The sequence below is a fragment of the Molothrus aeneus genome, chromosome 4 (genome assembly GCF_037042795.1).
Source record: "Molothrus aeneus isolate 106 chromosome 4, BPBGC_Maene_1.0, whole genome shotgun sequence".
Lineage (NCBI taxonomy): Eukaryota > Metazoa > Chordata > Aves > Passeriformes > Icteridae > Molothrus > Molothrus aeneus.
In genome coordinates this window covers 50350609-50375145 of record NC_089649.1, presented here as the reverse complement: position 1 = coordinate 50375145, position 24537 = coordinate 50350609, and the positions used below count along the sequence as shown (strand labels likewise).

The window sequence follows — 24537 nt, the reverse complement described above, 5'->3', positions numbered from 1 at the left end:
ATATACATATTTATATTAAGAGTATCTGAATACAGTGGTTTTTTGTATGAATATGTCAAAGTCTAGCTTTGCTAAGCAATATTATTTTGACAATTGTCCATGTATACCAACAGGAATTTATGCCTGTCTATGAAAAGTATTTGTGAACAGAAAGTCACTCTTGAATCTTAATGTTAGCAGTAATGATTACTATACTAGCTAGAGGTCATAACCATGAGAAATAAGGCACTCAGTTTTGCATATTCTCAGTAAATAAATTATAGAAATACTTTTACATAATCTATAATTTAATGAAAGAGTGTATCTGTAGAGGAATGTTTTATTAATGCCCTGGCTGCTGTGTTTTTTCAGAATGTCAATAATAATAATAATATTTGAAGACTCGGAAAGCTAAGGTCATGAGTGACCAAAATGTTAATTACCACTACAGTGATTTTTGTACCCCTTGCTTCTATGTGACTGAAAACTCCACTAATTTGCTCTGCTCCTTCTCTGATAGCCTCTGGCTAGAAATATTGTCTTTTTCCTCTGTCTCTTACTCCTATTATCCCTGAAGCAGCTCTTATTCCTCCATTCTTTTTTCAAGTTTCTACAGATCTTAACATCAACTATTCTGGTGCCTGATCTTCAGATTTCTTCCTGAGCTTTCCTTGTCATCAGCTTTCCCTTGTCCTCCACACTTCCAACTGCTAAAATAATGCTTTAGTTATCCTACTGTTTTCCACCAGGGCATTTGTTAGTTTCAAGCCAATTCCTGTTAGTTTTTCTGTGTAATTCTGAGTTCCAGTCGTCCCAGCTGTAAAATAATTGGTCAGAAGAGTGAATGAGATAAATTTATAACATTCCATAGCAAAACATACTTTTTTCCCCCCCTTATTATAAAGCCTAATACAAGATTTCTTGCAAGTGTAATGAGAAAAAAAAATTAAATAAAATCTCAGTTGTTAAGCATAAAACATATCTGGGCAAGCTTTCCAGTGAAGAGTTGATCATTCAGTAACCATTAGCAACTTTTGGACTCATTTGGCCATTACCTTTGAAAATAAAATTAAAAAACCTAGAAAAACTAAATGTAAAAAATGGGTTTTGAATGGACCCCTTACATTTTTGACTGGATTTGCGAATCGACTAGAAAAGCAAAGGAGGAAGATTTGTTTATCATCTGTACTTCCTCCGTCTGTCCTACGCTCTCAGCTTACATTTGAGTCCAGGCAGCTGGACTCCAGTTTGTGTATGCTTGAATAGATGAAGATTTAAGGCTGAAGTTATTATACTGAATTCAAATTAGTTTCTAAATCTAATGAAAACACTCTGCTCTAAATCTTCCAGTTCTGAGGCAAGGAAGCTCACCATAACCAGGATATGATGAGTATTTCAGAAATTTACACTAAATGTAACACTTCAACAAGAAGGAAATAGATAAAAGAAAAAAGGAATTTAAGGTAACATGTCATATGTTTTTCCCCACTACAGCTCCCTAAAGGTTTTAAGTTTAACACATGGTGCTTGTTAAATGGTTTGAAAAGTGAACCAAAAACATCCTTGAATGAAACAAAGTATTACAGTGACTATCAGTTTTGAACAATTAAATTTCCTAACATTTCTGCATCAAAATTATTTTCAGTTTCACTGAAATCACAGTTACTTACAGAGTGATTAAAAGGGACAAAAACTGGTGAAGTCTTTGTTCACTTACCCACTCCCAGTTACTACATAATAGGTCTGTTTACATATTAATTTGGCAACCTGTGTTGGGTCAAAAATAAATGGCAACCTTTCTCACATATTGAATCTAGTCTGAAAGAGCAACCAAAAGAGAGCAACCCCACACAGGGTCAGGTTCCATGGCCCCCAATAACAGCGTGGTACTAAGTACAGATGTGCTTGTTACACATGGCATCCTGGTATAGAATGTTAATGACATCTGACTTGCTTTAAGTAAATTATTTACTCACTGGTCTTTAATTATGAAGAACTTCACAAGCCATTAAACCCAAGTTCCTGTGAATTCAATGAATAATCAAAACTTCTACAATGTAAAAGGCTTAGATGAATTGAAACTCCTATGATCTCCTAGGTTTTACTGTACCATGTCAGCACCTGTCACTTCACTAGAAAAGTCAAATATTTGATGTTTCTTGATTTTTTTGAGAAATTGAGAGTTTCAGAAATCAACATTTGTGGGCATGATCTGTATGGCAGATTTTGATCTTTCTGCCTCTGCATAATTTATTATACTAGGATTGTAATTTCAAAATAAGAGGAGTACAGAAGAATGTCCTTGTATGGATGAATAACTGGCAAAAAGATTGTAAGGAAAGGTGTGAAGGGAAGTCATCAGTGGAGTTCTTTAGTAATTTATATACTGACTTTTTGTTCAGCAACAATCTGGAAAGGGAGAGGAGCAATGAGATGTTATAGTTTGCCAATACATAAAAGTATTCAGAGTGCTAAGGATGAGGGACACCATTAGAAATGAGGTTAGAAAGACCTTATGATACAGAAGGAGTGATCAGATAAAAATCAGATAAATTATGTACATAGGAGAAAAAGATCCCTGTCTTCAAATATAGGCCGGTAGACTCTGAGATGAAAGTTGTGACTTAGGAGCAAGATCTTACTCCCACAGAAGTAGAAGTATCAACTCAATGCACTGTGTCATCTTCAAGCCACCAAGCTCACTGGATATTTTACCATATCCAGTTCTTGAGTAGTACGAGATATAGTTTAAACCACTATCTTACATATAACAGCCTAATGGTTTTCTATTGCTCACCTTCAATGAAACAATTTACCAAATTTGGTATTATTTAGCCTAACAAACACACTCAAGTACTACAAGTTGTGCTGAAAGGAAGTGAGATTTAATCTTCTATTCTTGTTCTTAATGCTCTACTGGAACTTTGTCAGCAATTCATTCATGCACTACCTAGGGTGCTGAGCCTGCAAGCCAGTGAGCCACTTCAGCTTGCATCAAATTAACCCTTTTGAGGGTTGCTCAGCTCCAGAGCCTCCTTAGCTCTGGGAAGAAAGGCCCCAGATGGAACAGAATACTGCCTTTTTTCTCTGCCCGTGAATAAGTTAAAAGCATGTAGACTAAAAAGTCTAACTTAAAATATGAAGGAGTTTTAGAGGGGCTTCTTATGAGGGGATAGTAGATCAAAACATCACAGACAAAATGGAAATGAGATAGTGGTGCTAATATATATTTATTTATTTCAAAAGACAAATAGTTCTAGATACTGAAAATTATTAGCAGAACTTTTTGCAAAATAAACTATTTCAAAGTGAAGATGAAATATTAGAACACATAAATTAAATTGATTTTGGGCAGCAATTCCCAGTTGTGTCTTTTTAAAAGAGCTGCCGTATCTATTTGGACAAAATGGAAAAAAACCAGCACAAAAAATTCCTTTCTATCTATACTGTAGCTAGCATACTGCCCTATTGATCCACACAACCTATTAAACATGTATTTTACCCATTTATCAGGAAGGATCCAGGATCTGTTTGAGCTGCTATGTGCAAAGTCTACCCAGCATATTTGGCTCATTTTGTAACTAACTGTCGCTGCCAAAGTTGCACCAGCCATGCTGGAGCACGTAGCAGATCCAGACCAGAGGGGTGTTGTCAACAAATTAAGCACTGTTTTTAACTCCCCAAACTTTCTAGTCCTGATGCAGGCGATTGCATAGAGTCACATCTTGGTTTGCTTAGATATCTGATAAGATTGATACCAGAAAGGGATCTGGCTAGCACCCAAGTTTTTGGCAGGAATAACAAGCACTGGCTTGTGTGCTTCAATGCAGCTTGTTCCCAAAAAACTCTGTAAACTCACAATCTGTAAAAATGAGGCTATACTAAGGTTTGTACTGAGCTTTACCAAATGTGCAGCCAACCTATACCAAAGCCCTGGCTATCTAGCTTTTGTGCAGCCCTGCTGCAGAAGCCTGTACTTCTATCTTCCCTGTGTAAGGGCACTCGTACCTGCGACAGGTGCTATTGTGAGGCCCTAGGCAGGATCTTGTTGGAGAAATGACACTCCAAAAGTCATCACAGATTTTAACAGAATCACAGCGGTTTCCCTCTTATACAGGAGAATTAAAGTTGGCAATGAAAGCATTGATGTAACAGGAACAAACTCTGCGGGGAAAAAGCAGATTTCCGGTTTTTTACAAAGGTTATGGCTGATTTATTGATTACTGAAATATTTTCAATAATTTTTTCCCCCTTTCCCTCCCTTTTTAAAAAGAAAACATCTGGAAACAATTATAAAACATGTCCCAATTATGTTTTCAAATTCTGAATAAAAGCAGAGGCCGAGACAGCTAAAACGTTATACGATCACGCCGCTAATTTCAAGTGCAAGTGAAACCCCAGCAGCTTATCTGGGGCTATTCCTGTACTTGGGGGAGTTCCAGTCCTGGTAGCGTTTCCATGCTGTGAGGCGTGAGAGTGTCGGTAACACTTGGCTGTAAGCGTGCTCGTGGAGTTTGTGACAATTAATGCTGTTTGGACTTATTTTTAACCAATGGGGTTAAAAAAAAAAACAAACAAAACAACAAAACAAACTGAAGTTCCAAAAGGATCGTGGGAGCAGCTCTCCTTCCCGCGAAGGGATTTGCTCGGAGGTCGCTTCAGGGAAGCTTCTGGAAGCGCTCCTCCACTCCAGCCCCGTGCGCGCCGTTGCCGGGCGCTCTGTGCCCCGCTGGATGCCGCGGGCTGGGGGCTCGGCCCGGCCCCTGCGGATGGAGCCGGGCCCCCAGGCCGCGCTCGGCGGGGCCTGTGCGGGCGGCGCCCCGGCCCGAGCACGGCGGGTGGCGGCGCCGCAGGTGCGTGTGGGCCGCGGCGGGGCCGGGCGGCTGCGGCCGACGGCCCGTGCAGGGGCCCCGCTGCCCTGCCCGGCATGGGGCGACCCCTGCCCGGCACGGGCCCGGGGGTGCTGCCCGCAGCCCCGCCCGTAGCGCCCCGAGGGAGCCGCAGGAGCCAGGCCCGGTACGAGCCCCGCGGGCCCTGCCCAGGCCAAGGGCAGTGGCTGTGCCGCGGCCGCCCGGCTTTGGGGAGCTGGGTGCGTTTCAGGGCCCGTCAGGGCAGGGTTTCAATGAACGAACGCTTTGCCTGATTTTACAAAGAAATAGCTGCTTTTTCCCTCCTCCCCTTCTGTATGCCTGTCCTGTGAGTGGAGTTCAGCTGTTTCGCATGAATAAAGCACAGTAGGGGAATGGTGTGGTGGCTGACTTGTTTTCCTGACTCTCAGTAGTCTTTGCTGCCCTCCAGCTTGGCTGGAGCTGGGGACAGCAGGGGCTTTGACGCTCAGTGTCAGTCGCAGGGATGGTAGGAAGTAGATGCAGCCATGCGTCCCCACAGAGTTAGTGAGACGAAAACCAGGGTGTACCTATGGCTGTCAGGGATTTACTGTTTGTTGGTGTGTGAGCAGCCACGTCCATGCTCACAAAGCTGCTCCTCATGGGATCCCTGTTCATGTGAATCGGAGCTGGGTGGTCAGGCTGGCCTGCTGTACCTGATACAACACAAGTGCCGTGGGGCTGTTTTCTCTTTCTCTCTTTTCCTTATTTGTAGAGGCTACTGAAAAAGGTGATAACTGAAGAAATGGGAAAAATATACTTACTGGTGTGTAAACAAAGGAATTACTGATTTTTATGGGGATGTGTGTGTGTGAATCACTTACTATGCTGTGCAATGAATAAATGTCATAATTCTGTCTGCTTGAGTTTATTAAGTCGAAGCTGGAGATATCCTTCAAGCCATTCTGGTTTTGGGACCTTGAGTGTTTTTTTTTTCCCTGTCAACTGAGTAATCTGCTTGAGATCCACAAACAAAGGCAGGATCTTTTCTCCCTTGTCTGGGAAGCTCTTCTTCCCAGCTGAGCTTTGTATTAATCCAGCTTGGTGTTGTCTGCTTGGCACAGCATTCAGTAAATCAGACTGTGATTTCCAGTGTTACAAACATGCACTGTGTCTGCACAGGGCAGAACACTGGCATCTCATCTTTATTAGGATGACATTTGTCTTTTGGGGAAGTGTGTTCATCAAATCATCCTGATAGCAGTGTGTGTTGTGGCTAGCAAAAACAGCTTTGGCAAAGAAGTCACAAATAGTACTTGGGAACTCTACAAGTCTTCAAAGTCCTTACACCACAGACATAGTTCACTTGTTCCATATTCTAAAATAGAATATTTGCATTCCCCTGGAGAGGACATATGAGTTTCAGGTCTCTGAGATGGTGCCTCTGTTTCTGTGACATATATGTTTGCTGGTCAAAACAGTGTAAAAGATCACGTAAGCATTTATGATTTTTTTTTCTCCTTTCTAAGCACAAGTGTTTCAATTTGTTTTAGGTGATCTGGTGCTTCCTTCTAGTGGAGAATAGGGCTTTCTTTTGATAGCACTGCTTGTTCTGTTTCAATATGGCTTCATAAAATAAATTTATGTTTGTTCCATGGGTCCAGCACTGCTGCATCTAATGGGGTTGTTGGAGCAAAACTCCTGCAAAACAGAACAAGCTGTTTGTCTGAGGCCTCTGTAAAGTAACAGTAAGGGTTGCTTCTCCAGGATTAGCAGTTCTCAGTTTTGGAGAGCAAATCCTGGGGAAGGAGAATGAGATGAGGCCTCCTCCAGATGAGTTGCCAGAATTCAGGAAGCCACACTGGTACACTGTGTGGAGCATGCTGGGCTGGGCGGACACTGACTTGTGCTGGTCTTGGAGAGGGGAGAGATGGGCTGAGTGTCACCCATGTTTGGGAAAAGGAGTTTAAATGGGGGAATGGTGGCCCAGCATGGAGCATTTAATGGCTGCCTACTGGAGAAGCAACAGTTTGTGTCCCCTCCCTTGCCCCTCCAACTCTGTGTGCTGCCATCCTACATTGCCACTCTGTTTTTTTGTGATTGGGGGCAGGAAAGGAGAGAGGAAGAAAGGATGGTGAGCAAGTGTTTGTGACCTAGGGAGAAAGAGGTGTGTATTTTATCCTTAGTGGTGCTGGGGAGTGTAGGGAAAAAGCTTGAGAATTGTTGTAATGAACTAAATCATGTAGCAAAAAAGAAGACTCCTTCAATTTGATCAGAATAGCACTTTCTTGATTTCTAAACTGGTATTCCCCTCTCCCCCCACCAAATTCTGCTATTTTGTACTATTAATCCTAAAATACCCAGAATTCTTTGGCAGCAGTAGATCCATGCCTAGCTTTTTGTGCTATAGCTACTAAATTTCTCATAGTTTTTTTGTATTATTCTTTCCTAGACAGGAAGACTAGTTAGATTTTAAAAAATCTTTATTCTGTGTTTAAATTTGTTTTGGCTTAAGCCACTTCTGAACAGTTAATATGACTTCTGCATATCCAGGCATTATCATAAATGCATGTTGGAACAACCAGAGCAAGTAGGGTAAATCCAATACTTCAAATATGTTTTATGTGGAACTTTAGAATATTCTGGCATTCAATTAATTCTGGGAATTTTTCATTTTCTTGAAGCCCTATTCCTCCTCTGGGGAAGGTAATTTTTATATATGTTAATGTAAAATGTGCAGAAAATTTAAGAAATGCACATGGGCTTAGAGAGAGTTGGATATTTTCTCTAGAGACTCTCAGAATGGGTTTCCTGCATTTAAAATTGTGCTTAGGTAATGCATTAAATACATTAACATTTGGGTGATCTCTGTTTTCCACTTTTAAGAACAGATATGCAGTTTAGTGGACAAACATTTGGAATTCACTGCAGCTCTTTCCAGGATGGCTCTTTGCAAGACATGATGTCTGCATTGAAATTATAGTGTCTTTTTTATTAAAGGAGAATTCCTGGTAAGAGATGCTATTCTGCCTGCATTAATAATGGTTCTTATTGGACCCAGAATCAGATCTGTGTGTATATTCCATAAAGGACCAGTGATTGTAAAGCACTGGCCTTTTTAAAACAAGTCACCAGTCTTTGCATGTGCATTGATGAAAACAAATAATGTAAGAAAACACTTATAAATACTCCTCTCTGATGTGTAAGATGATAGATGTATAGAAATATAGATGATACACATATATATGTATTTGCAAGATTAGAACCTGAAAATTGAAAGCCCTAAAAGGAAGGGAAAAGTGTGTTCTACTGGAAGAAAATTTCATTATTCAATACAAACTTTGCTTTTTTGCAGAGGCAGCAGGATTGTGACTTGCACTTACACAGTCAGCAACTGGAAAAATGCCAGATTCTGAAAGTAATTTGGTGTCTTCACATGTGGATGTTATAAATGGTACTTCAGTCTTGAGTGCAACGAAAATTTCGGATGAAAAGGGATCTGTTGAAAAAAGAGCAGTGACTCAGATTGGGAAGGATGGCTATCCTGACTCCATCTACATAAATGCAGCTAAGATTTTTCAAGGCCTTCGTACTGAAAAGAGTTCAGGTAAAATCCTGCTGCGCTATGGCGATACCTCAGAGTCTCCCATGGTGGCTTTTAAAGATGAGCAGTCCAGGCGTGTGTCCTACGAACTGGCTTTCAAAACTCTAAAATGTAAGTACAAAACTCACCCAAGAATTGCTAACAGAAATGATGCAGCAGAGAAAACGTGGAAAAATACGTGTTCCATGTCTGCCTGACAGCAGAGATCTAGGGAGATTTTTGTTAAGCTTCAAGTTACTACAGAGTCACAGATTCACAGAATATTCTGAATTGGAAGGCATCTACAAGGATTGTCAAGGAAGGCCTGTGAGGGGATTGAACCCACAACCTTGGTGTTACTAGCACCCTGCTCTGACCAGCTGAGCTCATCTCAGTGCTTCTTTTCACATCCTAATTATGGATGAATATACATACTTACCAGACTACTCATATCCCTCAAATATTTAAATATAGCTAAGTGTTATTAGAATTTGTGAAATCAAACATTTTATTCTTTTTCATGTAAATGAATTACATAGGGTTGCTACTGTTGGTGATTGAATTTGCCCTCGATTTTCATGATGTTTAAAATTACAATTTAGTGACTTACTTCCATAGAATATTGTAGAGAGTGGCATAACTTGTCAACATTTTCTTCTTTTTACAGATCAAGATCTTCTTGAAGAAATGTTGGTAGATAGTAAGGTTTACCCATGCTACTCAATAGTAAGTGAACTTTTTTTGAGTCATTTTTGTTTCCTGTAAAAATAAACTTACTAAAAATAAAACTTACTAAATTAGTACCTTTTCTGAGGATTTTACAACATTCTTCAAAACAACCTTTGTTGTACATGACAGCCTTAGACTGAAATATTGCTGACCTTTTTACATGGCTGTCCAAAGCATCCATCTCCAAAGCCTGTTGTGAGATTCTGTTGTAACTGATTGCTGGAAGTCAAAGCCTTCAAAGAAAGAAGGTGGGAGAGCAAGCCATGAACTTCACTACAACATAGTACTTGCTCAGTGATATTATCCATGTCCATGTGCTTTCCTTCCCAGCTGTGTCCCCTTGTGAGCAGGGGAAAAAAATGTTTCCTTCCTACCCATGGTAGTTGGAAAACATGGAGTGAATCCCATCGGACAAAAAATGCGTTGACCCCATGGTTCATTTTCTGGGCAAACAGTACTGTATACAAATATTGTACTGGCAAAAACTGGTCCAGTTCACACTCTCAACATGGTTTCCTGCTTTGACATGGAAAGAAATTCTAGAGCTGACAGAATGTTCTGCTGTTCCTTCCAGTTTTTTCTTTGATGCCTTTGAAAATTGCAAGATAAACTTGAGCTGATATGGTTTGTGGAGGTTGATGTGAGCAGGCAAATGATCTAACACCATTATCTTTGGCTTGTTTTTGTAAGGAAGTAAGAGTTTTATGCTAACCTCTTGTGTTTGGTAGTATCTCCCGAATAACTTCAGTTTTCTAACTAATTTTGGTGATATTTGTGAGAAGGCAAGAATTTTAGAAGGCATAATAACTGTAAGAATTTGATGTAATGAGGCAAACAATAGTAACTGAAGTGCAGAAATTATTGTACTTTAGCAGGAGATGCTCCCTGGTTTAAAGATTTAGACAGAGAAAAGAGATTTTATATATATCCCACAAGCAGAAGGGTTATTACAACTGAGTGTATTGGGACAATTCCACAAGAGAGGAATTCATAGACAAGAAGTTTTTGTTAGCTTAGCTATTTAACAAACTACTTTATGAAGAGAAAATAATTTCAATTTCAATTCTGATAACATTAGAAGTTAAGATACAGTATTTTATCTGCGTGCATGGAGAATGTTTTTAATTTTGATAATCAAAACAACTTGTAAGTTATGTATTTGAGTTTTAAAAATATTTTTAATATTTTTTAAAACTCAAATACATTTTTAAAAACTCAAATATTTTTAAAAAAAGTGTTTTATTAACTCTCCACAAGTAATTACTTTCATACTCTTGCAAGTAAGCATTTAAGGGTTTTTAATGCCTTTTGCATGGGAGTCTGCTGTTTGATATGGATCTTTTTTCAGAAATAATTCATGCTTTGGGTCACTTCCTTTATCCAGTTGCTTTTCTCTTGCAGCCAGATGAGCTAACCAGCTTGCTTGTTGTGATGCTTTATGACCTACAAGACCGAAAATTTCAAAACCGAAAGATTTTTGCTGAAGAGGAACTTGTAGCAGAAGTTCAGGAAATAGGGGATTATTTATACAGGTATATGTGCAAAGAGCTATTTTTTGTTGATACAGATCAGCAAAAATGAAGATTTGTATAATCAGTGCCTTTTAAAGGTAATTAATAAACATGTCTTCCACCTTAAAATTTTGTGGGCTTTTTTTTTAATGAGAGACTAGTTTAGAGGCAAACATTCATATTTATATAGTTATGAAAAATGCAGCTAAGAAACCATCCTTATATTGTGGATTATCTTGCAGGCATCTTATCTTATTTTGGCATTATTAAAGCTTTCATACAATTCTAGGAAGGAAATTAAATATTCAGTAAATATTCATAAATGCAAGTGTAATAGAATCAAGAGGTCATGGAATGGAATAACATTTATCTATTTAGCAGTACTTCTACTATGAAACTTTGTTAAATATTTATTATTTTAAATAATGAGAACAAAAACCAGAATACAGAAACATTTTAATATTTATTATCTTTTCCATCAAACTACAAACAACATTTTGTTTAACTCAAAAGGCATTTATTAGACAAAATTGTGTTGCTGCTGGATTTAGAATGGCCCAAAAAGTTCATTAATCTCTTAAGTGCAAGGTGTTTCTGGAGGGCAGTGAATAAGATATCTGAAGTAGTTCACCAGCAATTTTTATTTATTTTGTATTATCATGTATCAGTAATATGCATGAAGCTTGTGGGAAGAAAAGACTAGAAATATTTTCTCAGACATTTTCATGTAATAATAATAAAAGTGACTTCTGGTTGCCATCATACTTGTATTGTTTTTGTACATGTTTAGGGGTCAGCTTTCATCAAATGCTCATTCTGTACATGTATGTATTTATATTTTAAAACATGCAAATGAATCTGATGGTTGTATTCCACACATTGCAGTTCCAAAACATACTGAGATTTTTTTTTTTAGCTGTCTGAGAAAATGGATGTATTTGAGAGTCCTCTGCTATAATTCCAGTTCTGCCTGATTTAAATAAAATAATCTTAGCTATTGACTACCACCTTGCATCTGCTGTTGTCTGGGGTAAAAAATGTTCTGTAACTGTATTTTCCGTTGCAGCTTGTAGAAGAAGGTGTCCCTTTTGGATCTGGTTTCTGAGCAAGATGGTTTTGTAACAGAAATGTTGCATGCTAACAGCTGAAGAAAACATTTATAAAACTTACTAAACTTGTGACTGTTTTTATAGCTATGAGACCAAACTGGCAGCTGCACTAGCACGATGTCGCATCAAACATGATGCTCTTTCAATTGAATACTTTGTACCAGAAACCATATCGAAGCAGGAACAAAGGACTTCTGCTTTACCTATCTGTTTTTGGATAAACACATTAAAAATCAGGTAAGATCTTTAAAATATCATCTGATATTGATGTTTTTGCATATGAAGTGATATAGTTTGCTACATACTTGTTTTAGAATTTCCAGGTTATATTTTTACCAGTAATTAAAAATTTTTACAGGAAAATTCTGCTTAGTGCAGTGCCCTTGTGTTATTTTTTTTTTTGAAGTTTTTATATATTGTAGTAGTTGTATTTATACACTATTTTGTAACAGTTCTTCTTCCTGTTCTGTTGCTTGTGTGGGTCATTCAAATAAATGAGGAAAAAAAGTTAGAAAAAAAATATGAGTGAGTTAACTTGGTGACAAAAATAAGAGAAAGTGTCTTTAAAAGCAGGTGTATTAGTGTAAACCATAGTCTTGACAAAGGATGTTAAAACACAATACTTAAACCTGCTGTTTATTCTGCAAGGATAATGTAAACTTTAAATTAAAATACACATTTTAAAATCCGTGTATTCTCTAGGTTACTATATATGTAACACTGCTGTTCCCAGTTCTGTACTAACTGGTACATGAACCACATACCACATTATCCTGTTATCTGTTTTGTTAGACAGGTAATCCATTTTGTAACGTTTTTAAGAATTTTGTTTTACTACTCTTGTCTTGGATCAGTGTTCAGTGCTTAGGTTATAGGCTCTTCAAGATAATGTACCTTACTTTGGGTGTGAGTTTAGAGCCCTTAAATAGGAAATAAATAAAAGCTGCTCCTTCCATCCCATGTTTAATGTACTGTATAAACTTATGGCACTGTCTGAAATAGCATTTCAAGAAACATCTCTTGCTATATATACCTTTAAATCTTTATGATATTTGAATTGCTAACCTCAGCAGTTATGCTTTCATTACATTTACACAAGGATTCTTTCAGTGTCAGCCATTAAAATTATTGGTGAGTTGGGCTAGATTGAAGGCAATTGAAAGAACTAAAGCATCCAGCAGTAAATTTACTACTGCGTCTCCTGAGCACATGGACATTTCTGTTTTGATGCTTTGAATCATCCTCTTTTGACACATGCCTCTTTTTTAATTAATTGTATCAGACTTATTAAATTAACTGTTTCAAACCAGAACTTACATGCCTAAAGGAGAGTAAGTTTCCCTCCTGCATTAGACAGTATGCATTTTATACCTATATATGTATGCATATGTATAAACACACGATAACAGAAGTAAAAAATTCTTATAATCAATGTAAACTGTGTTGCTTAAGTAACTCTTGTATATTTAATGGTTAGAGTTGTATGTTAACAGCCTTGAAGATGTTATCAGAGATTTGGAGATGAAGGGATTCACAAAGGTTGAATCTGTGTCAGACTTTGACCATTACACATATGCTGTGGACCAACATTGCCAAGATGTATTGGTTTTTCCTTCCTCTCTTAAAGAAGAACTGCTTAATTTAGATATTTTTGCAGATTGCAAACTCTTACTGCAGGTGAGTTGATGTTCAGCTTTGAGTCAGATGATCTGAACATTGAAATAATTGCTTTGGTTTAGAAAGAGGTTGTGAATTGTGTGACTATTCTATTAAATCAGTCAGGCAGTGATAAACTCTCATAAGGTTTTGGACATTTGTAATGATTAGGTTACAAACGGATCCACTTACTAAAGTTAGCATACAAATGTCAATGCTTAATTGATAGCTGCAATTAAGTTAGTAGAATGTTTTAAATTTAATTTTAGAGCTGTTGAAGTAAATATAAAAATGGTCAGAAGAGGCAGTCTCACTTCTGAAAATGTGAGGAAAGTTTCGATATAACTCCATGTGCTTTCCCTCAGTTAATAGAGAGTGGTATGCTACTGTAATATTTCTTCCTCTTCAAATGCATGTTTGTGATGGAATGATCACAATTCTTTGTATTTTGTGCAGTGTGGTTACTTGATCTCCATAACCCCCACTGACTTGCCATTGTTAGACTTCCCAGTGAAGTTTGGTGGGAGGTTTCTGTTCTAGAGTAGGGAGTTGCAGTAACCATGCAACAACACAACCATGAATTATCTGAAATGCTAGCAGAAATATTTCAACCAGCATTTTCACTAGATGTCTGAAAACTTTAGCCTCAAAATTTATTGCTCAACTTAAAAAGTGACTCAGTATTCAATATTCCATTTCAGTTTGTAGATTTTAAATACAATACTTGCAGAAAAGAACTATAGATGACAGCCCTGTAGGTAATGGGAACAAATTCTGAGTGTAACTACTTAAAAGTATTCAAAATGAGTAAATAAAACCATCAAAACTTCCATCTCTGTGGTGGGGTAGGGTGTTGCTTGAATGCTCTGTGTACATAGACAGTGATGTGAATTTAAAGGCTTAGCACTTTCTTTTTCCCTTTCCATTTATCATCAGTTTGTCAGATTTGGTGCAAGACCTGGTATCTGTGGTCAGTATCGTCACTCCTTGCCTTTTTAAGTAATTTGATAAAATTTTCTCTTAATCACCACTGGTACAAGAGCATTTACTATTGTGGAACTGTGTCTTGTGCTTTCTGCATTCCAGTCTGCCTCTCTGTTCAAATTTCAGCAAAATCTTGAAGGGCAACATTTCTCCTGTAATTATCATCAAGAGCTATGTGAATAGTTTTGCATTTCTCTGTTAAGCTCTCTCAGAGGATGAATTCTGCCTGAATTGTGGCCAGTGTTTGTCTTTTCTGGAACAAGATGTTGGTAGGAGTTCCTCCTTATGAGGATGATATGTACTTTAATTTCACCTGTAGATACTATGCTTTTTCTTGTATTACTTAGAATTAAGTTATTTAAATTTATTGAGTGACTGCTTGGTTTTGTAATGTATTTAATTCTGTATCAGCAAATATCCCTGATTAGCAAATATCCCTGATTAGTTTTTTTCCTCCTTTCTTTTCCATTTCCTATGAAAACAATGGAAGACTTTCCTCATTTGGAAAAAGAAGGTTGGCATTCATAGAAACCAAGATAGTTGATCATAGTTAATTTTTGTGTCATTGTGTTGTAGGACAAGTCTCGCAGCCTCGCTGTACACTCGGCACGCGCGCTGTTGAGTGAAGGTGCTGACATTATAATGGCTCACATGGGTTCCCACCTGACCATTGCCCACATGTCAGTGCTGACAAACGACAGCAGCTGCAGCATTTTTGTTTGTGGTGTGAAATCTTCGGTAAAACAAGAAGAACTGATGAACAGTTTCAGTCACATGGGATGCACAAGTAGGTGCTAAAACAGTTGGTATTTTGAAGAAGTATTGAGATACAGTTTGTGATATCTGTAAATATGGACTAATTTTGTCAGAACTCAGAGAGCCCTTCTTTGGAGGCTTGGGGTTGGCACTAACAACTTTTTTGTCACAAGGTGAGCTGATAGCTCTTCAGCTACCGTCAAGTTAATTACAGTCTAACCGTATCATAGATGCAAGCTCCTGAAATACTGGTGATTTTTTCTGTAGAAGTAGCTACTATGTAGCAGTTGGTGTAGCTGGTAGCGGGGAACTTTTGGTGTTTTGGCTCTTGCTTTCAGTCTGATTTCCAGCTGTTTGAGAGTGTTAATCCAAAACACATGCACCTGTCCAGTTTACCTGGAGGATACTATCAGGACAGAATGCAGCACATTAACTGTCTTTTCAGTGGAAGATGCAGCCTTTCAATCAGCTTGAATCCATAGGCCATACTGTGGAGAATCTGAATCTAGCAGGCTCCAGCTCTGTCCAGTTCTGTGTAACACCACAGTCTGTTCACCTCTGTCACCTGTAGGCAGGCTTGCTTGCAGTCTGTAAGTGGTGAGTTTTCCCTGTTTTTCAGATATTTGGTTGTTACATGAAGATTTTACTGAGCTTCAGCCAACAGACCCAAGACTTGAAAAGGCAAAAGTTATTTTGCTGATACCACAATGCTCTGAACTGGGTGCTGGCAATCCAATGGAGCTTATTTTAAGTGAACACAGAGGTAAATTTTGATACAATATCTAGCTCATGCTTTCTGGTAGAAATAGATCCAAGTATTTTAGTCTAATCAGTGCAGGGCTTCCGTAAATTGTATAATTTTATTAAAGAAACCTTCCTTATTTTAATTACTATAAAATATATAAATTAACTTGCATAATTCTGTGACTGCTTCAGATTGATAGTATGAAAGTTTGAGGGTGATTCTGGGGAGCAGAGTGTGTATAGCTTTTTTTAAATAAAAAGATATAGGCAGAAAATTTATTTGAAGATACCAACATGTACATAATTTTCTATTTGATTACATTCCTTTATTGACTGTTTGTATAAATCCTTTCACTGTACAATTCTCATGAACTAGAAGCAAGTAAGAGACACCAGTAATTACAGGTAAAGAAGTAAAGCAAATAAATCAGGCACTCCTTGGTATTCTAATTTGTAAAACCTACCTTCCCACTGAACCAGTAATAACCACGTCTGCTTCTGCAAACAACTGAATTTTTAGACACTAATACAAATTGCAAGACTAAATTTAGTACTCTCTGCTTTTAGATGCAGAATTGCTACGAGACCTTTTCCAGGGATTTGTGTCTGAGGATAAACTCAGGATTCTTGCTGAGAGGCAGCTTAATGAGTTGCTTCATGCACTGAAATGTAAGTGTGCTAGTTTCCCACTTTCTGGGAAGACTTTGTGCTATCAATTCCATTGTATTATCACCAGTTTTAATATAGTTAAAAATGCGCAAATTACTCTATTAATTATGAATAAGCATGTAACCAAACCCCCGAACAATGATTTCCTCCAGTCTGAAGGTGTTTCTGTGTCGTAGTGTCCACCAGATATTAATATAATACTCTTCAGTATTTTGTAGAGAACTGGCTTATGGCTTAGTTATACTCTGCTTTAGAAATTCTTTAAATAGTCTCCCTCCATCTGCATGCTGCCACTTTTTTCCTCTCTTCTTTGGTAGTTGTGTGAAAAGACTGGAGACAGCTTTGACTTTGTGCTGAAATCTGCAAATATTTGAAAATATTTTAATTATTTAAAAACACTAGAGATCAGGAGGTAAAAGTGACATAGTTTTTATGATGCTTTTAATCCTTACCAAACCACTGTCAGTATGAAGAATCTGAAGAGTAAAAAAGTTGTGTTTTGTTTTGTAGTTAACAAAGTACAAGCTATTGTTTACTGCACTTGCTCAGTTTACCCAGAAGAAAATGAACTTGTAGTGAAAAAAGCACTGGAATCTGGAGTGGAGGGAGCTAAAGTACGACCATATAGGTACAGAATGAATAGTTTTATCTGTGGAAAAATTAAAGTATGACTTTGAATTGTAGCATAATTCTTATCTTAGACTGATATGTATCTTGCACGAAATTAAAATAGCTTTTGCTGCCTGTCATGCCATTCTTTCTGTTTATGAGATTACTTACCGGTATTCTATTGACTTTCTCATCTAATATTTTTGTTCATCTGAAATTAAGATGGGAGGAAAGTATCACTGGTTGGAAATAACATTCTTCAGATAGAGCTCTTGCTATTATAGTATTAGTGTTCAGAGAATGAAACTACCTTGCTAGCATGCTCTCTGCTTCTGAAGTAGAATGATCAATTTCAAAGGAAAAAGAAATTAAATCTTAAATTGTAAGAATCATACAGAAGAATAAGAACCCTTTGCTGTAGGATTGCTCATTGCTGTATTCAGATGAATACTGTAACCTGTCCTTCCTTCTAGGAAGGACAGGTTACAGTAAGAGATCAGCCTGTGCAATCATGGAAAATACAAACTTAGATGAGAAAAGTATGTATGCTGTATACTTCATATGTAGTTACAACCCGTTAGCTATCACTCTGTCAGCCAGAGGAATTGGTAAAAGACTGATGGGTATTTTCTGTATTTTCCTTTCAGTCACGTAAGTGCAAACAGTTGGCATTCACTTGCACATAGATACAATAGTGGATTACTGGATGCAGGTTTAAAAGAGTTCATGTTGTAAAAAGCACAGAAGAGTAATACTATAGTTTTTCGATTTTATATTACCTTAGTTAATAGTCTGGCTATCAAAGGGAAAGGTACTGTGGCTCAAATATTCAGTGTAACTAAATTTTGCATGATTAAAAGAGTAAATATTAACTGTGGCCAGTCCAAAGAAGGTTTAAAAGTTGTATGTTATTCATAAGACACAGTGCAACAAAGTGCATCTTTTTTCAAATTCACTGATAGAAAATAGCAGTCTGCTTGATTTTTTTTACAGTAAGTGGAATGAAATCAGGGTATGTCTTGCCAATGATGGTGTGCTAGACCAAAAGCATTTATGGCCTCTTGCTTGTGTTTTCCTTTGGAATTTGAAATTTTCTGGAGTCTGTCTTGACCTCTGTGCAGCTATAACTCTATGGGGAGAACTTGGGGAACCTTGGAATGTAATGGTCTCTAAATTATTGAATATAAATAATATGTAAGTTTATAACATAGAAATTTTTTTAAAAAAACATTCCTGGAGCTTTAATTGTTTTTTCAAAAATCCCCCTTTTGTAAAACCCCTCCCTCCCCATAAAGCTAAGCCAAAATCTGTTCACTGTTGTGGAGAAGCATCATGAATGTTGTCAAAGCACCAAATCATATTACACTTTCAAAAAGGCAATCTTGGATGGTAAGAAAAAGACAATAAAATTACATTAGGATTTTTTCAGACCTGAGCAAATTTGTGACTGACGATTGATTGAGTTTCATAAATGACAATTTCAGATTCAGTTCCTCCTTCCCTGTCATGCAGTATCTTGGATGTTTTATCATAGTCCTTGCTACAATAAAGCTGCTGTAATCAGCACAAACAGAGCAGTAATAGATTGCCATACATAAAATATACAGAGTGATTATGCTTAAGATGAAAGCCCAAACCATTTAAGATGCATGTACTACTTAAAAAAAATTCCTTTTACCCTTTTCTTAGAATTAATTAGAGAACTTGCTTGACTAAAACAGTGCAGTATAGAATGAAAGGCTGTTGCAGTTACTAACCCCCATGTTTACAGTATCTTTGAGAGACAAGTCATAATAAAACATATTGTATGATCATCAAAGATCTACTAAATAATAATTCCCTTTTCCAAGAAATTTGAGGGCTTTCAGGAAACTCTTAAAGCATTTTTGCTTATGTGCATTTTATCTTTTTGGAATTACTCTGCAGTACTGAAGTGGTGCCAAACAAAATAAGGCTCTCTTGGAGTTTGGGGTCACACAGTTGGTTTTAGGGCTGTGCAGTTTTAAGGGTGGTTTAAAACATGTTCACACTGGTTAAGCTGAACTTACCTTCAGGATATGACAGTTTACAGCAGCAGCTTTACCTAAAGCAAGAGTACACATGGCAAACAGGTGTGTATAGAGTAGTCTAAACCACTCGTGCATTTTGCTTTGGCCTATCAAATTTGAATTAATTTCTACATCATTTTTCAGGGTCATTGAAGAGATTCCTGGTGAACAGTAACTTATATACATCAATAAAAGATTACCACTGAGGTTTTTTCCATTGAATAAGCTTATGTAAAATCAAAAATCTGTGTCATAAGACATAAGAGCTTTATTTAGTAATGCGAGGAGGATTTGAGCTTTGTAGCCTGTTTTATCAAGTTCCAAGGAACATAGAAAAAAAATCGAGATTGTGGTGAGAACTTGGAAACAAACAGTTTTTCAGACTTCCTATTAAAAGTGAACTAACCAGCCAAATCAGGATATTGCTGTCAAATATTGAATACATTTCTCTGTAACCATCTTTGAATAAAGCCCTGTCACAAGAGAGTTAGTGGAGCATTAAGGAGTAGGACTCTTATCTTACAGTCCTCAGTGAAGAGGAGGGAATTATAATTACAAAAGGACACTTTGATAGTGTTTTTCTGTACTGAGACAGCTTAGTATAGTTTGCTAGCCTTATGAGCAAAGTCCTTGAGACTGCTTTATAACAGCCAGACATTTCTGGAATTCAAGGGGAACAGAAGAGGCTAGTTCTTGCAAAATTGTGAAATTGAAGAAAAAGCCCTCAATTAGAACAAATAGCAAATTTTCCCAACCTAAGTTATGATATTTATTATTATTATTACTATTATTATTATAACTCAAAGTCAACACTTCTACTATTTCTGCAAGCTCCTTAGTGTTTTCAGACCATTCCCCAACTTCAGGGACAACTTGATCACTCAGTAAGTGCACACCTGAGAAAAAACATAGTTTTTCATTGTCATATTATGTATTTATTATCTGGTGATTAATATACTTAATAATTGGGGAAAAAAAAAGGAATTACTGAAAAAATGGAAAAAAAACCTACTTAATTCTAAAAAGATGAATTCTTGTGCCTTTCTTGAATTCCATTTTTAAAAAAAATAATGACAAAGCTATGTTACTGAAAGACATAATTTGAAAATTACTTTTAATGTATCCTTGTTTATTTTCTTTTATATTCTTAAATATTATTTTCTGGTCTGCCATTTCTTTTTCACAGGCTTATTCCTTCTATTTTTTCTACTTGCTCTGATTCAGAGTCTTCCACTGAAATGTTTTTCAAAATGGAGCCATCAGAAATTTCCAGTGGTTGTTTCCTAGCTGTTCTAGAGAGAGAGGTAAGCTATGAAAATAACCATTTAAAATCACTTTGCACAGAAGAATAACAAAATGGACATTTGAAATAAAAATCCTGGCTGCTCTTTAGTTGTCTTAAGACCAATAGACAGGTGAGCAGTTGAAATGTGCCACTTCTGGAATTTTATGCTGAGCACAAGTTTAAAAGCTGTGCCTGTTCAGGAGCTCGTGATCAGAGCAGACCCTTGATCCAAGTTAGTGCCAGCAAGATCTAGAGGAAATACATTGCTGTTATCACACTTTGGAATGAAATGCACAGCTTGATTAGACTCAGGATAAAGGGAACTAGTAAATGTATTTGTTATATGTGTCACCAAGATTTTCCAGTATCCAAGCAACTGAAGTCTTAATCCCTAAGGGTGACACTATTATAATTTGAATAAAATAAGTATGAATATGTTTCCTTCCCAAACTAAGGCATATGCAAATCTAGCTTGAAAGGCAGGGGACTTTTGCTGAGTAAACAGAAAAGTCTTGGCATGATTCCTGAGGAAAGGCCTTAAAGGGCTAGTTTGCATCTCTGAGCATCAACATTTTCCTCTTGTCTCTAAGAAAAACACACATTTTTTCCATCAAAAGTGGAAGGGCTGTGGGGAAGAACTAATCCAAATTTCATTGCAAATTAAAGATAGGAGATCTTGGTTATTTGTACCATTTTCTGTCATACTGCAATTACAGTGCTTGAAAGAAGCTTGCCTCTTGGGGCAAGTTAGGTTTTATTAAGAGTAAGAGAATTACATATGAAAAGCCTTTCAAGTTACCTATTATTGACCTCTTTCTTTACAATATTAAATATTTTAAACTTGGTCTGAGTTTTAGTTAATCATGCTATGTGCATCTCTCTACCATATTGTCTCTCTCCAGAGAAACAAACATCTTTGTTGCAGGTAGTTAATTCAAGTAATTTTTTTGGGTCAAATTCTAATACAAAGAAGCAATTGCTCCAATGGCCAATCTTTAGGTGAATCAGCAAATGAACATTTTCCACAAAGTAGAAGACATGTATTTACAATTTAAACTGAAATTCCTTCTTTACAGAAATGTTCTTCTTAGCTAGCTGTAAATAGTTTCTCCCCCATTGTTGCTCTTTATATACTTGGATGTTGAGCTGGTTCCCAGTTTGAGAATTCCTTACTTATGTATTATGAGCAAGAACTTTCATTACTGTGAAAATTATTCATGTTTAATGTTACTGTATTTTAGTAAGTATTTCTGATACACACACACACAATGGATATTTTGTTCTTACAGGCACATTATAAAGCAGGTCAGTGTAGGAATATGTTGGTTTTGGCTGGGGTGGAGTTAATTTTCCTCACAGTGACTGGTGTGGAGCTGTGTTTTGGATTTGTGCTGAACACAGGGTTGATGACCTAGAAATGGTTTTGTTATTGCTGAGCAGGGCTTACACAGAGCCAAGGCCTTTTGTGCTTTTCATAGTGCCACACTGGTGAGGGGACTGGGGGTGTGTGTGGCAGGCTGGGAGGAGACACAGCCAGGACAGGTGACCCAAACTGACCAAAGAGATATCCCAGACCTTGTGAGATCGTTGCTCACTGTATGAAGTGGGGGGAAGGAAGAGGAAGGGAGGACTTTTGCAGTAATGGCAGTGGTCTTCCCAGTGGTCTTTCCCAGGGTACTACAATCTTTATCTTAACCCAGGAGTTCCCTGGCTTTACTTTTCCATTTCCTTCCCTGCTACTATGGGTGGGGGACTGAGCAAGCGGCCGCGTGGGGCTTGGAGCCAGCTAAGGGGTTAAACAGCTGGTTGCCAAGACAGACACACATTACAGAGCCCAGAACTGAGCTTCCCCTCTTTGGGTCAGTAGAGAAAAAAGCCTCTGAAGAACAAATGCTCCAGTACTTCTTTACACAAGTCAAGTTCCTAATTTTGTGAATAAATAGTTTGGTTAGCATTTATCACATAAGTGACTTAAGTCCTTCTGCTAGATTCTGCTCTTTTTCTCATGGAGTAAATTCTGAGAAGCTCTTTATTGTGGCTTAGATTCACTGTTGTTTCCTGTGAAATTTTCAGAAAAAAGTGTCTGCTAAAGACATTTTGGCTTCTGCTGCAGCAAAAGCTCTACTAGATGGCATTGTTGAAGAAAAACCAAAAGAAGAGGTGAAAAAGCCAAAAGTAAAACAACGTAGGCGTAAGGCTGCTGCTGGTGACAGTAAGCCAAAAGCTGCAAAGCTCCATCCCCGCCAAACTGCAGCTAATGTTAAGGCTGAAGCTCCTGTGTCTAAAGCAGCCCATAAGATACAAGAAAAGCATGTGTGCCCCATATGCCCAAAAAGCCCAACCAGTAAGATACAAGAAACACATGTGTGCCCCACAAAAGCAAAGACTGTGCAAGGGAAAAAAGCAGCCAGTGACACACCACAGAAGACTGCAAGGGAAAAGAGCAGCCAGTGACACACCACAGAAGACTGGGCAAGGGAAAAAAGCAGCCAGTGACACACCACAGAAGACTGGGCAAGGGAAAAAAGCAGCCAGTGACACACCACAGAAGACTGCAAAGGAAAAGAGCAGCCAGTAACATACAACAAAAGAAGGTGTGCCAAACCAAAGCAGCCAGTAACACAAAGCAAAAGAATGTGCCCTGAACAGACAGCCATGTAGAGCTGAAGAAATTTGTGAACCTTGACTGACACACAGTACCTCTGAAAGTGCAGAAGCCAACATCTCATCTGTCACCTCCGGGCAAGGTGTATGAGAGACAGACACATGCTCAAAGGCATGCACAGAACAGAACAGGGGTGTACTGAAGCCCCCAACAATCACTTTGCCTTCACTGATAACACCATTTGAAAGGTTGTAATGAAACAAACCCAGGGTATCAACGTTGCTTTCATGGCCACACTGGAGCACAGAGTCCAAGTGGTTGGATATTTCCACCACCCTGGTCAAAAATGGTCAAGCCAACTTGGCTGTATGAACCTTCAGACTCTGCCCTCCCTTTGTAAAGAAGGTAAAGGTTCCTGTATATTAATCAATAGTCTTAAATTACAGTATATACTTATGCAAGGATAATATATCTTTCCCAAGGCCAGATTATGGGCTATGTATATGGAAATATCGATGTTAAATAGTAACTTCTCATCCAGTAATCACACTTTAGGTGAATGGAGCTCAGCTGCCTAAGGCTGATAGATTGTTGGGGGAAGTGAGGTCAAAAACCTGTAGCCTGTTGCTATACAGTCTGAAGTAACAAGTTAAATCATATACCCATGGCTTTTCTTTACAAGTGCTAGATACCATTTTTGTGAGTTTCCACTTAAGACAGAAAAATAAGCCTTGTATTTCTAAAACTAGATGTGAACTTTTGTCCAGGAAACTGGCCAAGTACATTAAAGCCCATGCATAGGCTTTCTAGTGTGTGTTCTCTTGGTTTCTTCTTAAGTGTACATTGAAATACTAACAGTGAAAACTAGATCAAATATTCTCATGCTAAAACCACTGAATTGTCATCATAATGTCACATCAGAATATGTCATGGTTCATAACTTCTTTTTTTCAATTTCTTAACATAAACAGTTCTTAGTGGAAAAGAGCTGCTACTGTCAAAGTAACATTTTTGTAAATGTTACTGCTAGTCAGCTGAATAGTGACTGGGCAAAGAGTAGCTGCCTGTCTTTAGAAACAGCTGTGGGCTGTTTCTAAGCTGCTCCCTTTTGCTAGCAAAGATAAAATAACTGTAAAACATTTACAACTGTCTTGTAATCTGAGTAGAGGATAAAAGGAGGCACAGAGATACTTTTAACAGTAAACCTGATTTGTATCTAGAACTTGTAAAAAATGAAAGAGACAGCACAGCAATACAGAAAGACAAAGGTATCTGTGGCCCAGAAATTTTCCTCTAGGCAACCTTTTCAGATACTTAGGAAGAGTGTTGCCAGGAGCATCACCACTGTAGTGTGGGACTTAACCAATTTGACATATGGGTCTGCATTTAGATCCATCCAGAGAAAATGTTATAACATCTCTATTTTGTCTTCACCCACACCAGT

At 37.7% G+C, this 24537-nt stretch overlaps 1 protein-coding gene across 1 annotated transcript; it reads left to right on the top strand.

The window, feature by feature from the left end:
* Nucleotides 1-8207: 8207 nt before the first annotated feature.
* Nucleotides 8208-22942, top strand: NSUN7 (NOP2/Sun RNA methyltransferase family member 7). Its single transcript, XM_066549149.1, has 11 exons — nucleotides 8208-8520; nucleotides 9056-9114; nucleotides 10519-10649; nucleotides 11822-11974; nucleotides 13231-13414; nucleotides 14954-15164; nucleotides 15753-15896; nucleotides 16445-16546; nucleotides 17057-17174; nucleotides 20390-20507; nucleotides 22562-22942. The coding sequence occupies exons 1-11, from the start codon at nucleotides 8208-8210 to the stop codon at nucleotides 22940-22942; spliced, it is 1914 nt and encodes a 637-aa protein (XP_066405246.1).
* Nucleotides 22943-24537: the final 1595 nt, after the last annotated feature.